General features: G+C 43.9%; 1 protein-coding gene across 1 annotated transcript; it reads right to left on the bottom strand.

The window, feature by feature from the left end:
• Window positions 1-175: 175 nt before the first annotated feature.
• Window positions 176-1,843, bottom strand: LOC111915429 (ammonium transporter 2 member 3). The gene is made up of 3 exons (XM_023911086.2): window positions 1,233-1,843; window positions 862-1,147; window positions 176-778 (listed from the first exon to the last, which is right to left on the bottom strand). The coding sequence occupies exons 1-3, from the start codon at window positions 1,827-1,829 to the stop codon at window positions 237-239; spliced, it is 1,425 nt and encodes a 474-aa protein (XP_023766854.1). The 5' UTR covers window positions 1,830-1,843; the 3' UTR covers window positions 176-236.
• Between the last annotated feature and the right edge of the window lie 15,257 nt (window positions 1,844-17,100).

Raw genomic sequence — 17,100 nt, 5'->3', positions numbered from 1 at the left:
AGAATCTTCCTAGAATTCTAGCTAAAAGCATATAGAAAGTTTCCATATATTAAAAACCGCAATTTTGTTTTGACTCGATGATTGGAGTTTCATTTATTAATGTGTGAATACAAATAACCCTAACAAACATGTTAACATACAATATCATAAGAAATAATACATCATCAAAGCACCATTGCATGTGTACACTGAAAAACCTTAAATTTCTTGTGAAAAACCTTAAATTTCTAGTTTAATTATACCCGTCGAAAAAATGCAGGAAATTTAGGCGTAAGTGAACGTAACGGCGGATGCCTTTGACCATCTCCCCACAACGCATAAGCTTCTTCACCATGAATCGCATCATCTCCAATATCCAAATCATCTTCATGCATCTTCAAGTCAACTATTCGACTAACAAATATACATATAAGACTCGTTACAACAACGTTCCACGCAGCAATAAACAATGCTCCGAGGATCTGGTACCCCATTTGCTTGAATCCATCCTTCGCATAAACAACCTCATTAGCATTGACTATGCTGTATAACAACCCCGGACCTTGTTGCGACTCTGAATGCTCTGTTTTGTAGAACTTTCGTATAAGGTTCGGTTTAGCAAACATCCCCGAAGATAAACCTCCCAAAACACCCGCAACTGCATGCGTATGAAACACCCCTAAAGTATCATCAACACGTTGAAAAAATGCCGATTTTTTATGTAGAATCATCATGGTGTACCATGGCACTGATCCAGCTAACACTCCCATAAACATCGCTGCCCAAGTATCAACAACTCCTACATACATTTTATCGTTTTTAGTGTTATATAAACACTATCTGAATTTGGAAAAATAGGAGAGCTAGATCGATCGATCTAACCTGCAGCCGGAGTGATGCACACAAGACCAGTCATCATGCCTTGAACTCCGCCAATCACCGAGCTTTTGGAGTGGAAGATCAAGTCGAAGAACATCCAAACCAAGAGGCTGGTAGCGGTGCAAAGATGGGTGTTTAGAACCGCAAGGGCGGTGATTTCATTCGCCGCCAGTGGTGATCCGCCGTTGAATCCGCTCCAACCCATCCAAAGAAACCCAGCTCCGGCCATCATGTGGATTATGTTGTTCGGTGGAAAATGCTCCCTATCACTTGGATTCCGAGGCCCCACCTACAATATCACTTTATATATACATATATATATCTCATCAAGATGTTTGTTTTCAACTCTTTCGTACGCAAATATGAAAACTAACCCAATAAGCGGCAGTGAAACCAGCAACTCCAGATGACAAATGAATAACATAACCACCGGAGAAGTCAATAATATGTCGGGAAAGAAACCCTTTGTCCCAGATCGTGTAAGCACCTACGGTGTATGAGAAAGTGAGCCATAAAGGCACAAAAAGCATCCAAGCGTAGAAGTTCATCCGCCCTAACAATGAACCACCGAGTAATATAACAGTTATGGCTGCAAATGCAAACTGATAAAACACATAATCAGCTACCGGAATCATTTTATCGTATTGTTTTTCGAGTAGATACTTTTGGGTCACAGCGACATTAGGTTTGCCCATGATGCCTGTAAATTTGTCGCCAAAGGAGAGTTGGTGTGCCCACATGACCCAACATAATAAAACGGAAGCAAAGGCGTATAACGCCATGAAAGCTGAGTTCACCGCCCATTTTTTCTTCACCATGCTGCCGTAGAGGATCACTAGGCCGGGGACGCTTTGAAGACCCACCATGGCAGCCGCGGTGAGCTGCCATGCGTTGTCACCTTTGTTTAGCCACTCCGGCGAGGTCTCGTCTGGTAGGAGGCCTGAGGGGAAAGAATTGATGGGTTCGCCCATTGGTTTGAGATGAAAGTTTTAGTGGGAAATGAGGGAAGAGGGTTGGTTTGGTATATAAAGGAAAGTTGAGGAGATTGAGGTTGAGTCATTGGGATCATCTTTTTGTAGCATTGGTTGCATCTTTTGATTGATTGGTTATATGTTAGAATCTAGAAATAATTGGCAGCAAGATTCATCAAACAAGCCATTAGAAACAACAAATATATTGCGTCATTAGAATCCGTAATCTTTAAGAATTAAGATATTGTTTTGTTAGAGCATGCGGTATGGGCCAAAAACGAGAAGCAACAGGCTGATGTGGCATGCCTTAACGGCGTCATGATGGGGGAACACCGCCCCCAACTCGTTGAAGCTCGTTATGGTGGATCTTGTGGTAACGAGGACGAGATAAAACAAGAATGATGATTGACTATCTCCTTCATCAATTAATCAAATAATTTTCTCTATTTTCTTTCTCTACCTCTTAACATGATATAACATCTAGAACATCATTTACCCATTGGTGTTATGGATGAGATGGCACCAATTTGGTGTAACATACCATTGCCCACACTCAATGCTCTTAGGAATGGGTTTCGTACATCTTAACATCAAACAAGCGGTTTTTTTTCTTTCAGAAATAGTGTGTTTTTACTTTTTATTCTTTTTGAATAAATTATAGGAATGGTCCTTGTGTTATTGTGTTTTTATGCGTTTAGTCCCTAAGTCGGATTTTCCACATGTGAAATCCTTAAATACCAAATTTGTTGAGTCTAACGTCTATGTTTGACATAAAAAATTATTGTGCCCTTAATTTCTTTTATAATTAAATTTATGATTTATATATTTATTTTATAATTAAATTTATGATTTATATATTAAAAAATTAAAAAATAATAATAATTTAAAAAAAAAACATTTTCTTTAACCTACATCCTCTTTACAACTAACCTACATTGATTATGCCTCCAACCCACATCCATTCATCCCCCAACAACTGGTCTAGTCGGAATTGATTATTATCGACAAACATGCAAAATGGTTGTTTCATTGCCTTGGATGTTTTCGGTGAACCAAGAACACTCTCTTATCTCCCTTTCTCAACTTTAGTGAGCACACCACCATCAAGTTTCTCTCATCTCATTTCCCTCTTTCTCAAATCCGATAAACACCCTAGCCCCTGCAATATCAAAATGCCAGTCGCGGAGATCTAAGTCGATATAGGGAAGTCGAAACACTGTCGTTTTCCAATATGATATCGAGCAGTGGTACTGGTGGTTTGTCTATGCCCTCAGCCCCCTCTTCTTCCCCTCTACTCTTCCACTATCACCCACCATCTGCATTATTGGCGCAACTTGTTTACGTTTGATGGCCACAACTTGTTTACATCTGGAGACCATAACAATCACCATAATCAAGTTCTTCTTTGACTTCTCCTTGCCATTATAACCTAGAAAAATCTCTATTGATTTCCAATTGTAGAAAAAAAAACATCATCGACATCTTCAACCCGACACCATTAACCCTCTCTTCAATCTTACACGATGAATTAGACTAAAAAAATGATTTCAAACCAAAATACAAAAAAATGATTTCCAAGTTTTCCTCACTTATTCAGAAAAGAAAAAAATGAAATCGGAGATCCACCAAGCTAAGAATGTATTTTATGGACAATCGGAGAGAGCGAGCGAGCGAGAGAGAGAGAGAGAGAGAGAGAGAGAGAGAGAGATTCCAACCCCTAGTGCACTCGTGAGGTCCGACTTCGGTTTCGATTTCAATAAAAACAGCAATCGATTATGTAGTGTTGACTTCAATTCCGATTGCAATAGAAGATTACAGAGCTTCGAACCTGTAAATCTTTGAAGTGATTGTAGAGAGAAGATAGATATAGTCTGGAAAGACATCTTCGAATACTTCAACCCTGCAAATCTTTGAAGTTAAGCCCTAGGCCTACCAGTGGTTTTGAAGTTGAAGGGGTTGAATACATTGTAGTCTTGGGGATTAAAAGGGGTTAGAGATAATATACGGGGAGGGTGAGACATTAGGTGGTGGGACCATTTTATTTATTAAACATCAGGTGTGAGACTCCTGTATTACATGAGTTTATTTAAAAGTCATTTAACACTCTTTGCAATTGTTGCTTTTGATGGCATCGGTGAATGGTTAGAGAAAGTATGATTGAGATCGATTGAAGCACATTTTTTCTGTTATAATTTTTTTCTACTTTTTCGTTCAGTGTAAATAGGTTTTACATAGTTATGTTCCATTCTTATTTCATTGCTTTATTTAATATTCCTGTTGCTTTCATCAATACATATGGGTCTGTGAAATTACTAGATTTTGGGTTTGAGATTTTTACTGTTTTTTTAATGAGGTACAGATTCGGTGGGTGATTTCACTGAAGCTATTGTCAAGTATGAATCGTATTTGAAAAAAAAATGGCATGGAAAGATGTATGTGAAAGGACTGTATAAAAAGGTATCATAATTTGATTTTTAAAGAATATATAGATCATCATCTCATCTATCTATTGTACATTTATAACTTTTTTTTTATGAAATTGTACCTATGATGGAATTATAGCACAGATCAGATATTTAGAACATTCAGATGTATATGTACAATGGTAAACAACGGGATGGGTAATAGGATTTGTCCATGATTGTTATTCTAAGTTGGTACAGAAAGATATGCATGTTTTAAAACTTTCCCATAATACAAAAAAAATGAAAAACTAAAAACTTTCAGATTTGATATTTGGACTTTGGGGGACTATAAGTCAATGAATATAAAACTAAAAATAGCAAATTTATTGTCTAAAATCATGTACAAGCTCTAAACTACTTGTTGGAAAAAACCGCATGTCAATCGGAGTTGAAACGAATGAGATATGCATGTTTTAAACGTTTCACAAAAACCAGTTCCGGACCTAAAAGTGGTTCCGGTTCCTAACACCGGTTCCGGTTTTTAGACCCGGTTTACCCGGACCTGATGGACCCAAACCCGGATTACCCGGAACCCGGATAAAGCCAATTTTTAAACCCGAAATCGGAACCGGTTGTTTATATTCTGGTTCTAACGGTTTTGGTTCCGGTCCGATTCCAGTTTGATTTTCCTGTTCTAAATCTCATCCCTAACGTGCGGTCTCTACTTGGGCAAAAGAAATGGACCCCCCTGCAATGAGAGGAGTGGAGTGGGCATGAGGAAGGGATATTAGCACAAGTGTCGTCTTCATGGTCGACGACCAGCCGCTCAGGAGATCTCGGGATGGGCTCGGGGGCATGTGGAATGGAATTTGCAGAAGTATTCTTTGGTAGACACCACCGAGTTTGAGGGATGTCCTGTTGGAGCTAGAGGGAACTGAAGTCCCCAGCAAGAACTCGGAAATGGGGCTCACCCTGCACCAACCATGTGAGACTACCATCACTTTCACTAGGGAAGAAAGACGAGGCTACAAGGACATTAGATGTGATGGTATTGGAGCCTTGTATGATTTTCTAAAGATTCGAGCAGTTGATCTCAAAAATCTCGGGACAAGTAAGGCGGGTGGAAAGATAAGTGATAATCCCGCAATAGTGAATAGGGTCGGAATCGCTAGTGGGGTCCTTGAGAAGTTTGGAAGCAAGAAAGGCGCCAAAATATGGTCTCTTCAAGTCGGTGAGCATGCACCAACGAATTTCTAGCTCCATCTTACCGAGTTTGCTAACGTCTTCTTGGGGGAAGAAAATATTAGCAATAATTCAGAGAGCCACCCTTAAGATTGGATGAATGATTTGGGATGCTTTGGCAGATCGAGCCTCATACACATCAAGTCCTGTGATTTCCTTCTAAAAGGCTTTAGCTTGGGTATTGAGAGGGGTATTTTTCTCTCGCATGTATCTGAATTTGGGACCATAAGTATTGTATGTAGAAATCCTAACAATCCCACTAAGATCGTTTAGACTCAGAAAAAATTGCAATTGCATGAGACGAAATGAGAGACTTTTGACATTGTCATTGAATTCCAAAGATTGTAAGAATTCAATGGTTGTGTTTTTATATGATTCCATTGGTGCCAAAGTGAGAAGACTCTCCCATGTGATATTGCTAAACAACCTAAAGACACCATCATAAACTCCTAGTTCTTGGAGAGTGGGAATATCTACAAACTGTTGTTGAGACTATTCACGGTCCTTTAGGTGAAGGTAGCGGTCACGGTGCTCAAGAAAAATATGCACAAAGGTGGTGGAACCCTATTTGGATTCCAATGGTTCCTTTGGCTTTGGATTCTTGTGTTTTGGCATGATGAAAAATCAAGTATATAACAGACAAGTGGTGACCAAAGACTAAAGCACAGCTAGACAAGCACGAATGAACAACTATATGAAGCAAAAGAACGGATTCACAATAATTATTGTAGAGTCTGTGTATTGTAAAAGTTGAAGTGGTTGTTTCCTTTTGGGTTTCGCATATAAGTTATTTTACTAAGTCACAGTTTTATGCGAAGTGTATTGTAATAGACTTAGTATATTTTTTGTACACTCAGGTTTCCTATAAATAGGGACTGAGGTTAGAAGTAGAGAGAAATTTTGAACTCGAGTATTCTTTCTGCTTAAAGCATTGTAATCAGTCTTCATCAATATAAGATCTGATTAATATTTACTCGTTGTGTTCTTACTTTTCAATCATTCAATCATAATTGCTTTCATAATCTCGATAACAATTCTCTTCAATTGGCATCAGAGCTGGATTCAAACTGCATCTATCTGATTTTTGTGTTAGAATCATTTGCTTTTTGAGTAGTAACTTTACTCAAAATTTTCCGCACATTTTGGTTTTGAAAATCACTTTTGATCTTCAGATTTGAACCGATTCTGCCTTTGAATTGTTTAGTCAAGTGATCGATTAGCAATTTGTGGTCATTTCATTTGATCTATTCTCAAATTCATCAGTTTTTCAAGCTTTTTGAAATTCTCGTGTTCATCAATGGCGAACTTCAATATGAATACCATGACTTCCTTCTCTCACTTACTCGGTTCTTCAACCAAAATTCCGATGTTAATCCATGAATACTATGATCAATGGGCTGATAGGATGGAGGATTACTTAAATGGAATTGATGAAGAACTTTGGAATTGTATCAATGAAACAGTTCAAGCTCCTGCTAATGTTCAATCAATTGGACCATCTACTACTTCTGCTGAAGTTGCTGAACAACAAAACCGTCTGAAGAAAAATGAAAAGAGATGCATGAGGGAACTAAGAGGTGCTCTACCTCCTGTGGTTTACAATTACATCCGTAGTTGTAAAATAGCCAAGGAGATCTGGATCACTCTGAAAGAGAAGTATCAAGGTAGCAAAAAGACGGAGATCAACTCTGTGAAGCAATGTCTTGTTGAACTGAAGGAATTCAGACAAAAGGATGTTGAAACTCTTGAAAGTTACTATGATCGTCTGAATTGTAACAACGGCAATTTCTAAACAAATTTTTTTCATTTCAAAAGGAAGTATTTTCGTCCAAAACAAGGCATAAACATTCAACGTGTCATATCATAATACAAATCATATGAATCCCAAGATCATAAATCATCTATCAGTGTGTACAGATCACGCCGGCGCCTTCCCATGGTCTTCGCTAGTACCTGAAACACATACACAAAAACTGTAAGCATAATCGCTTAGTGAGTTCCCCAAAATACAACTTACGCACATACGCCTTTCCAGGCCCTGACCTTCCGGTCCATGTGTCTCAGGGGACTTCCGTCCCTACTGGGTAAACCTTCCGGTCCTACCCACGCCAACCCTTCGGTCCACACTACAATGCCTTCCGGCCCATGACATATTCGCCTTTCGGCCCATATCATAATGCCTTCCGGCCCACATTAAACATATCATACATAGCACATATAAAAATTAACTTATCACATATAACACATATGTCTCATATCATAACCGACCTTCCGGTCACACAATCAAACCCTTCCGGGTACAGTATAGTGAGAAGACTCACCTCGTGAATATCGATAGCTAGCAAATCCCGAAATCACTCGTGCTCGATCCTCCGAGCTACAATCTCCCTATAACATCATACATCTCTTATTAACACTTTTTATCTCTAAGGTTGACTATCCCTAAGAAGTCAACACAGGTCAACTCTGGTCAACGGTCAACGGTCAACTTTGACCGGACTCGGCGAGTGCACAAGGGCAACTCGGCGAGTCTAGACGTTTTCACCAACTCTCTAGGATTCCCTTCTTACACGTCGAGTACTCCCCCTGACTCGACGAGTTCCACCTGGAAGAATCGCGGGGCCACCCCGACTCAACTCGCCGAGTCTTAAGAACAACTCGGCGAGTCCCAGCTCGACTCAGTCCACCTGTCAACCCTCTCTAACTCACCCTGACTCACTGAGTCAACCTATGACTCGTCTGGACCACTCACTGAGCAAACTCAAGGAAATCTTCAAGCTACTCGCCGAGTCTGCTCATCGGACTCGGCGAGTCCATACCATGCAGTCACTCAAACTCGCTTCTAAGGTCAGATCTGCTCCAACAATTCATAGATCTGGCCTTCCTAGACTGATTCATCACGTAAAGCCCCAAACTTGGTGTACATACAACCTCTAAATGTCCATATATGAAGAATTATTAACAAATATCACAACTCAAGGTCATAACCTCCATTGTTCTTCATAAAGCTTGATGAATGAGGCTCTCTGGACCTTTATGGATCCAGATACAAAGCCTCATCACTAGCAAGGGACTATTTGACCATCAAATCAACCCAACAAAGGCCACAAGAAGCCCTAAATCCAAATATACTTCACAAAACAGAAGATGAGCCGAAATCATACCTTTAGATCGATGATCTAAGCTTCAAATCCACAGAATAGCAACCTCATTTGCTTCCTCTTGGCTAGGACTTCCCTCTTCTTTGCTAAACAACACACAAAGGTCAAGAAATGCTTCCTTTCTCTCTCTCAAATCGCTAAAGCACTCTAGGGTTTCTCTCTACGGACTGTTGGGTACAAATGACGGCCATAAGGCCCTTTAAATAGGTCCCAAACCCGAGAAATTAGGGTTTCATTAAACAGCACGGACTCGCCGAGTCCATATCCTGGACTCGCCGAGTCCAGGCGAATCCCACGTCCAGAATCGCGTCCCTACTCGGCGAGTCTGAGCTCCAACTCGCCGAGTCCCCTCTCAAAACACCAAAATCATAAACAATAAAGATACCTGGAAATTCGGGCTGTTATAATTCTCCCCCACTAGAACTAGACTTCGCCCTCGAAGTCTCGCTCTGAAAACAGCTCTGGATGCTGCTCCCGCATCTCGCGCTCCGGCTCCCAGGTCATCTCCGATCCCTTCCGGTGTTGCCACTGAACCAACACCAGAGGTACCTCCTTGTTCCTCAGAACCTTGATCTTCCGATCCCTGATGGCCACTGGCCTCTCGGCATAATTCAGGCTCGCATCCACCTGAATATCCTCTAATGGAACCACTGCCGACTCATCGGCTATACACTTCCTCAATTGCGACACATGAAAAGTGTCGTGGATCTGCCCCAACGCTGCTGGCAACTCCAAACGATAGGCTACCCGGCCTACCCTCACAATCACACGAAATGGCCCAATATACCGGGGCCCCAACTTGCCCCTCTTCCTGAATCGAATCACTCCTTTCCAAGGAGAGACCTTCAGGAGAACGAAGTCGCCGACCTGAAACTCAAGCTCGGACCGGCGTCTGTCTGCATAACTCTTCTGTCGGCTCTGGGCGGTCAATAACCTCTGTCTGACCTGCTGAATCTGCTCTGTCGTCTGAAGCACAATCTCTGTACTGCCCATCACTCTCTGCCCAACCTCTCCCCAATAAATGGGGGTCCGACACCTCCTACCATACAACAGCTCAAAGGGTGGCATACCAATGCTCGAATGATGGCTGTTGTTGTAGGAAAACTCTGCCAAGGGTAAATACGCATCCCAGTTACCCCCGAAATCTAATACACACGCTCGAAGCATGTCCTCAAGCGTCTGAATCGTCCGCTCGCTCTGGCCGTCTGTATGGGGATGATACGCGGCACTAAAATGCAATCTAGTACCCAAATCCTCATGAAATTTCTTCCAGAATCTGGAAATGAAACGCACATCACGGTCCGAAACAATCGAGATCGGCACCCCATGCCGAGATACCACTTCCCTCACATATATCTCCGCCAACTTCTCCGCTGAAGAACTCTCACTGATGGCAAGGAAGTGAGCGCTTTTCGTCAACCTATCCACAATCACCCAAATTGCATCAACTCCTCTGGCAGTCCTCGGCAATTTGGTGATGAAATCCATGGTGATCTGTTCCCGCTTCCACTCGGGAACCTCCAATGGCTGCAACTTGCCATGCGGTCTCTGGTGCTCGGCCTTGACCCTACAGCAGGTCAAGCACCTCTCAACAAACCAGGCGACGTCCCTCTTCATACAGGGCCACCAATACTCTTTCCTCAAATCCAAATACATCTTCGTGGGCCCCGGATGGATCGAAAATTTCGACCGATGAGCCTCTTCCATCAAAGTAATACGGGTACCGCCCACAAACGGTACCCAAATCCGACCCTGAAAGGTCATAAGCCCTCGCCCATCCGTAACGAACTCCGAAACCAACCCAACGACCCGCTCCTTCTTCTGCATCTCCGGTTGCACAGCCTCGGCCTGTGCCCCACGAATGGCATCCAGTACCGGTGCTATCACGGTCAATCTCAAACATACATCTCGCAGTGGAGTGCTCCCCGCCCTGCGGCTCAACGCATCGGCTACCACATTAGCCTTGCCTGGGTGGTACAGGATCTCACAATCATAATCCTTGACCACATCCAACCACCTCCTCTGACGCATATTTAGGTCGGGCTGATCCATCAAGTACTTCAACCTCTTATGGTCCGTGTATATCGTACACCGAACCCCATACAAGTAGTGACGCCAAATATTGAGGGCGAACACTACTGCCCCCAACTCTAGATCATGCGTGGGATATCTCGTCTCATGAGGCTTCAGCTGCCTCGATGCATATGCTATCATATGTCCCCTCTGCATCAACATCGCACCCAGCCCCAAAATCGATGCATCACAATATACTACAAAATCATCCATCCCTTCCGGGAGAGCTAATACCCGGGGCTTCGCACAACCTTTGGCGAAGTGTCTCAAAGGAGGTCTGCTGCTCGGGACCCCATGAGAATGCAACACCCTTCCGGGTCAATCTGGTGAGCGGCACTGCGATCTTGGAGAAATCCTTGATAAATCTCCGATAATACCCTGCCAACCCAAGGAAGCTCCTAATCTCAGATGGTGACTTCGGCACCTCCAAACTCATCACTGCCTCAACCTTGGCCGGATCGACCAGAATCCCTTCCTGGTTAATGAGATGTCCTAGGAACTGAACCTCCCGCAACCAGAAATCACACTTGGAGAACTTTGCATAAAGCTTCTCCGATCTCAAAACCCCAAGGACCTCCCTCAAATGCTCCTCATGCTGCTCTCTAGATCTCGAATACACCAGAATATCATCGATAAATACAATCACCGACCGATCCAACATCGGCCTGCATACCCTGTTCATGAGATCCATGAACACAGCCGGGGCATTGGTGAGCCCAAAAGGCATCACCACAAACTCATAATGCCCATATCGCGTCCTGAACGCTGTCTTTTGGACGTCCTCATCCCGCACTCTCACCTGATGATATCCTGACCTCAAATCGATCTTGGAACTGATCGAATAAATCGTCGATCCTCGCTAACGGGTAACGGTTCTTGACCGTTAGCTTGTTCAACTCCCGGTAATCAATGCACATCTGGTGTGAACCATCCTTCTTTTTGACGAACAGAATAGGTGCTCCCCACGGCGAGCTGCTCGGCCGAATGAATCCCTTCCCCAGCAACTCCTGAAGCTGCGAGGATAACTCTTGCATCTCTGGAGGTGCAAGACGATAAGGCACCTTAGCGATAGGCGCGGGCCCCGGAACCAAATCAATACCAAACTCCACTTGCCTCATAGGAGGTACACCCGACAACTCCTCGGGGAAAACATCTGGAAACTCACGCACCACCGGAACCTCCTCAACTGAACTCGGTCTCTCGGAAGCCACCCGCATATCCATCACATACGCCACAAAACCCTTACAGCCCTGTTGTAGACACTGCCTCGCCCTAGCGGCCGAACAAAAAGCTGATCCAGAACGTGTACCCTCGCCGTACACTGAAAGAACTCCCCCACTAGGGTCTCGTATGGTCACCAGCTGACGCTCACAGTCGATGACTACACCAAATCGGCTCAACCAGTCCATGCCCACAATGACACAGACATCACCCATCGCAATAGGAATCAGATCAATCGGAAACTCAACCCCGAAAATCTCTAACACACATCTCTGGAGAACCTCCGTGGCACAAATTACTCTCTCATCTGCTATAGAAACTCTCAGAGGCCGACTCAACAGCTCACGACTAACACCGATCTGCTGACTAAAGGCCAAAGATACGAAAGACCGACTCGCACCCGAGTCAAATAACACTAAAGCAGGTACAGAGTTCACAAGGAAAGTACCTACGCATATCATAGCATAAGCATAATATCTCAACATCAAAATAAATACATGAAATAAAGCATACCTGCCATAACATCGGGCGCAGCGCGGACCTCCTCCGCAGTCAGCTGAAAGGCTCTCCCATGAGCCCTCGGGGCCTCGGCCTTCACTGGTCGAGTCTCAGTAGCCCTGGCAGCAGGTGCAGATCCCTGAAGAAGCTAAGGGCACTCGGCCTTCCGATGGCCGGTCTGGTTGCAATGAAAGCAAACCATAAACCCCTTGGGGCAATCCCTAGCGATGTGCCCCTCCTTGCCACACTTGTAGCAAGCACCAGACTGACATGTCCCCTCGTGACCCTTGCCGCAATTTCCGCAAGTGCGGCCCTTCGGACCTCCCGTCCTCGAATCGGCGGACTTAGTCTGCTTGGCTGCCGGCTGAGACTGAGCCGGCCGCCGATCCACCCGTTGAGACTCGGCCTCCTCCCTGGCCTGGGTCTCCAACTCGATCTCGCACTTCCTGGCATTCGCCTGAAGCTTAGCAAAGGTATGATATGTGGAGTTCAACACGAACTCCCGGATATCCCTCCTCAACACACCCAAATACCGGCTCATCCGAGCCTGCTCTGTGGACACCTGCTCGGGGCAGAACATCGCCCTCTCATGAAACTTCCGCGTGATCACCGTAACCGAATCAGTACCCTGCTTGGGGGTCAAGAACTCATGAACCAACCGTTCCCTCTCCACCGACGGAATGTACTCGTCTCTGAACATAGAGGTAAACCTCTCCCACGACACAGCTGAAATCTCTGCCAAAGTGAAGTTCGCCGTCACGAACTTCCACCAATCCTTCGCTCCCAGACGGAGCTGGTTCAAGGCGAACCGTACCCTCAGATGCTCCGGACATGAACAAGTGTAGAAGCATCCCTCGATATCAGCAATCCACCTCATAACAGCGATCGGATCTTGCGTCCCGTCAAACTCAGGTGGCTTCGTGTTGCTGAACTCCCGAAACAGCAACGAGTCACCTCCCTATGGCGTGGCAGCGGCCACAGCTGCGGTAGCTGCAGCGGCTGCAGCCTCAGTCAACGCGGCGTACCGCTCATCAAAGGTCTCCATCAAAGTGGTCTTAATAGACCCAAACATCTCCGAAATCTCGGCCCGGATCGCCGCAGCCACCTCCTCATGAATCATATGACGAATCTCCTCGTCACTCACACTGCTCGTACTCGGTCTGTGGCGTGGTCCAACCATGATGCCTCTGAAATACAACATAGAACTTATCAGAGACTCTATCGAGCATAATCGTACTCGATAACGCAACCCTACTCAGTCTCCGATACCTAGGGATTCCTACTTGGGTTGCCCACTGACCCGGTGTCTTCGGTAGTACGGGCCCAATACTACCGACCACACCGCATCAGCATTCATCCCAAGTTCTCCTCCCCAAACCCCGGATCGTGAGTACTCTACTCTTGTTATGCACTAACTACCTGCTCGCTATCACAGCATCTCATAGCAACAGACTTCCCTAGACTAAGGCATCACAAATTAGGCCACTCTAGTCCTATCATGAATACCTAGTCTTCTAGCATGCATAACAATTCATATCATATCATATCTCTTAATACAACATTGTAAGAGTATTTTGGGGATCTTTACCGTTCGGGCGCTGGCTGATCGTACACACTGCTTCATTCTTGTTTACCACGATTACTTTATAAAGATTTTATGTCTTTATTTTAAAAGTTTTCCTCAAGTCCTCGTTTTGAGTTCAGTTACGCCCGAAGGTGTACCCGAATCCCTCAAACCAAGGCTCTGATACCAATTTGTAACAACGGCAATTTCTAAACAAATTTTTTTCATTTCAAAAGGAAGTATTTTCGTCCAAAACAAGGCATAAACATTCAACGTGTCATATCATAATACAAATCATATGAATCCCAAGATCATAAATCATCTATCAGTGTGTACAGATCACGCCGGCGCCTTCCCATGGTCCTCGCTAGTACCTGAAACACATACACAAAAACTGTAAGCATAATCGCTTAGTGAGTTCCCCAAAATACAACTTACGCACATACGCCTTTCCAGGCCCTGACCTTCCGGTCCATGTGTCTCAGGGGACTTCCGTCCCTACTGGGTAAACCTTCCGGTCCTACCCACGCCAACCCTTCGGTCCACACTACAATGCCTTCCGGCCCATGACATATTCGCCTTTCGGCCCATATCATAATGCCTTCCGGCCCACATTAAACATATCATACATAGCACATATAAAAATTAACTTATCACATATAACACATATGTCTCATATCATAACCGACCTTCCGGTCACACAATCAAACCCTTCCGGGTACAGTATAGTGAGAAGACTCACCTCGTGAATATCGATAGCTAGCAAATCCCGAAATCACTCGTGCTCGATCCTCCGAGCTACAATCTCCCTATAACATCATACATCTCTTATTAACACTTTTTATCTCTAAGGTTGACTATCCCTAAGAAGTCAACACAGGTCAACTCTGGTCAACGGTCAACGGTCAACTTTGACCGGACTCGGCGAGTGCACAAGGGCAACTCGGCGAGTCTAGACGTTTTCACCAACTCTCTAGGATTCCCTTCTTACACGTCGAGTACTCCCCCTGACTCGACGAGTTCCACCTGGAAGAATCGCGGGGCCACCCCGACTCAACTCGCCGAGTCTCAAGAACAACTGGGCGAGTCCCAGCTCGACTCAGTCCACCTGTCAACCCTCTCTAACTCACCCTGACTCACTGAGTCAACCTATGACTCGTCTGGACCACTCACTGAGCGAACTCAAGGCAATCTTCAAGCTACTCGCCGAGTCTGCTCATCGGACTCGGCGAGTCCATACCATGCAGTCACTCAAACTCGCTTCTAAGGTCAGATCTGCTCCAACAATTCATAGATCTGGCCTTCCTAGACTGATTCATCACGTAAAGCCCCAAACTTGGTGTACATACAACCTCTAAATGTCCATATATGAAGAATTATCAACAAATATCACAACTCAAGGTCATAACCTCCATTGTTCTTCATAAAGCTTGATGAATGAGGCTCTCTGGACCTCTATGGATCCAGATCCAAAGCCTCATCACTAGCAAGGGACTATTTGACCATCAAATCAACCCAACAAAGGCCACAAGAAGCCCTAAATCCAAATATACTTCACAAAACAGAAGATGAGCCGAAATCATACCTTTAGATCGATGATCTAAGCTTCAAATCCACATAATAGCAACCTCCTTTGCTTCCTCTTGGCTAGGACTTCCCTCTTCTTTGCTAAACAACACACAAAGGTCAAGAAATGCTTCCTTTCTCTCTCAAATCGCTAAAGCAGTCTAGGGTTTCTCTCTATGGACTGCTTGGTACAAATGACGGCCATAAGGCCCTTTAAATAGGTCCCAAATCCGAGAAATTAGGGTTTCATTAAACAGCGCGGACTCGCCGAGTCCATATCTTGGACTCGCCGAGTCCAGGCGAATCCCGCATCCAGAATCGCGTCCCTACTCGGCGAGTCTGAGCTCCAACTCGCCGAGTCCCCTCTCAAAACACCAAAATCATAAACAATAAAGATACCTGGAAATTCAGGCTGTTACATGAATGAGCTTGTGTATCGCTGAAATAGGTATGGAATCACTAGGTCTCTCATGGAGTTCAATTTAACATTCATCATGGGTCTTCGCAAGGAATGGCGATGTGTGAGTATGATGATTAAGAATCAACAGAGTTTTGATACAACCAGCTTGAATGATCTCTTCAATCAGCTGAAAACACACGAAAGTAAAGTTTCAGAAATGTATGATGAATCAAAACAAAGTATAGGAGGACCTTTGGCTCTTTTTTCAAAGGTATCAGAAGTCGAAATTAATGAAACAGATGGTTCAGAGAATGAAGGTTTCCTAATGAACTCTGATGATGAAGCTGTGGCACTCTACTCAAACAACAGAGTTAAGAAATTTTTCAAGAAGCCTTTTAATCCAAAAAGAAAGGCAAATGATGCGAAGAGTGGAGTCGCAAAAGCTGGAGGAGAGGAGAAGAAGAAAATGGAAAAAGTTGATGAAAAGCAAAAAAGATGTGAAGGAAGTGAAGAAACTGAAAGGTGATTCTGGAATCTATTGTCACTACTGCAATGGTGCAAATCACTTCGCAACTGATTGCATGTTGCGAAAGAAAGAGGAGAAGAAGAATAAAGTTAAAGATGAATCTTACTATTAAGAAAAGATTGAAGAGTTGTGTGCAAAGACAAAAGGAATGTCACTAGTTGCGAAGGGTGAGTCTGATGAGGAAGAGAGTGGAACATATCAGATCTGGTCTTCAGGATCTGATGACGAAGAAATGAGGCATCCAACTCATGGAGCTATGTTCGCAAGCTTTGAAGAAAATTGCGAAGAGGATGTTTCAGGTCGGTGCTTCGTATCCAAATCAACAGACAAATCACCAATGACCACCAAGGTACGTGCTATTCTTGAATCTTTTAATATTCCTTTATCTGCTTATGATGCTGAAATTACTTCTTTTGATGATATTGTTGCTTATTTTGATTCTGTTATTGTGTCTGCTAGTACTGAAGCTCAAAATTTAAATATGCAACCAGTTGAGACACGAAGAGAGTTAGAAATAAAATGAAGCAGAGTAGACAAACTTGAACTGCAAATCAAAAATGTAAATTATGATAGGGACAATCTTGGAAATGAAGTTAGGTTGTTGCTAGCACAAAG

The sequence above is a fragment of the Lactuca sativa genome, chromosome 3 (assembly GCF_002870075.4).
Source record: "Lactuca sativa cultivar Salinas chromosome 3, Lsat_Salinas_v11, whole genome shotgun sequence".
Lineage (NCBI taxonomy): Eukaryota > Viridiplantae > Streptophyta > Magnoliopsida > Asterales > Asteraceae > Lactuca > Lactuca sativa.
The sequence above is the reverse complement of the archived record's forward strand: the minus strand, read 5'-3'. Positions and strand labels throughout refer to the sequence as shown.

What these genes read in the sequence shown, in the direction of transcription:
- LOC111915429 (XM_023911086.2), bottom strand. Translation starts at nt 1,829, where the DNA reads ATGGGCGAACCCATCAATTCTTTCCCCTCAGGCCTCCTACCAGACGAG. An exon ending in GTTTCACTGCCGCTTATTGG is followed by an intron (nt 1,148 to 1,232) that starts GTTAGTTTTCAT and finishes GTGATATTGTAG; the next exon opens with GTGGGGCCTCGGAATCCAAG. An exon ending in GTGCATCACTCCGGCTGCAG is followed by an intron (nt 779 to 861) that starts GTTAGATCGATC and finishes AAATGTATGTAG; the next exon opens with GAGTTGTTGATACTTGGGCA.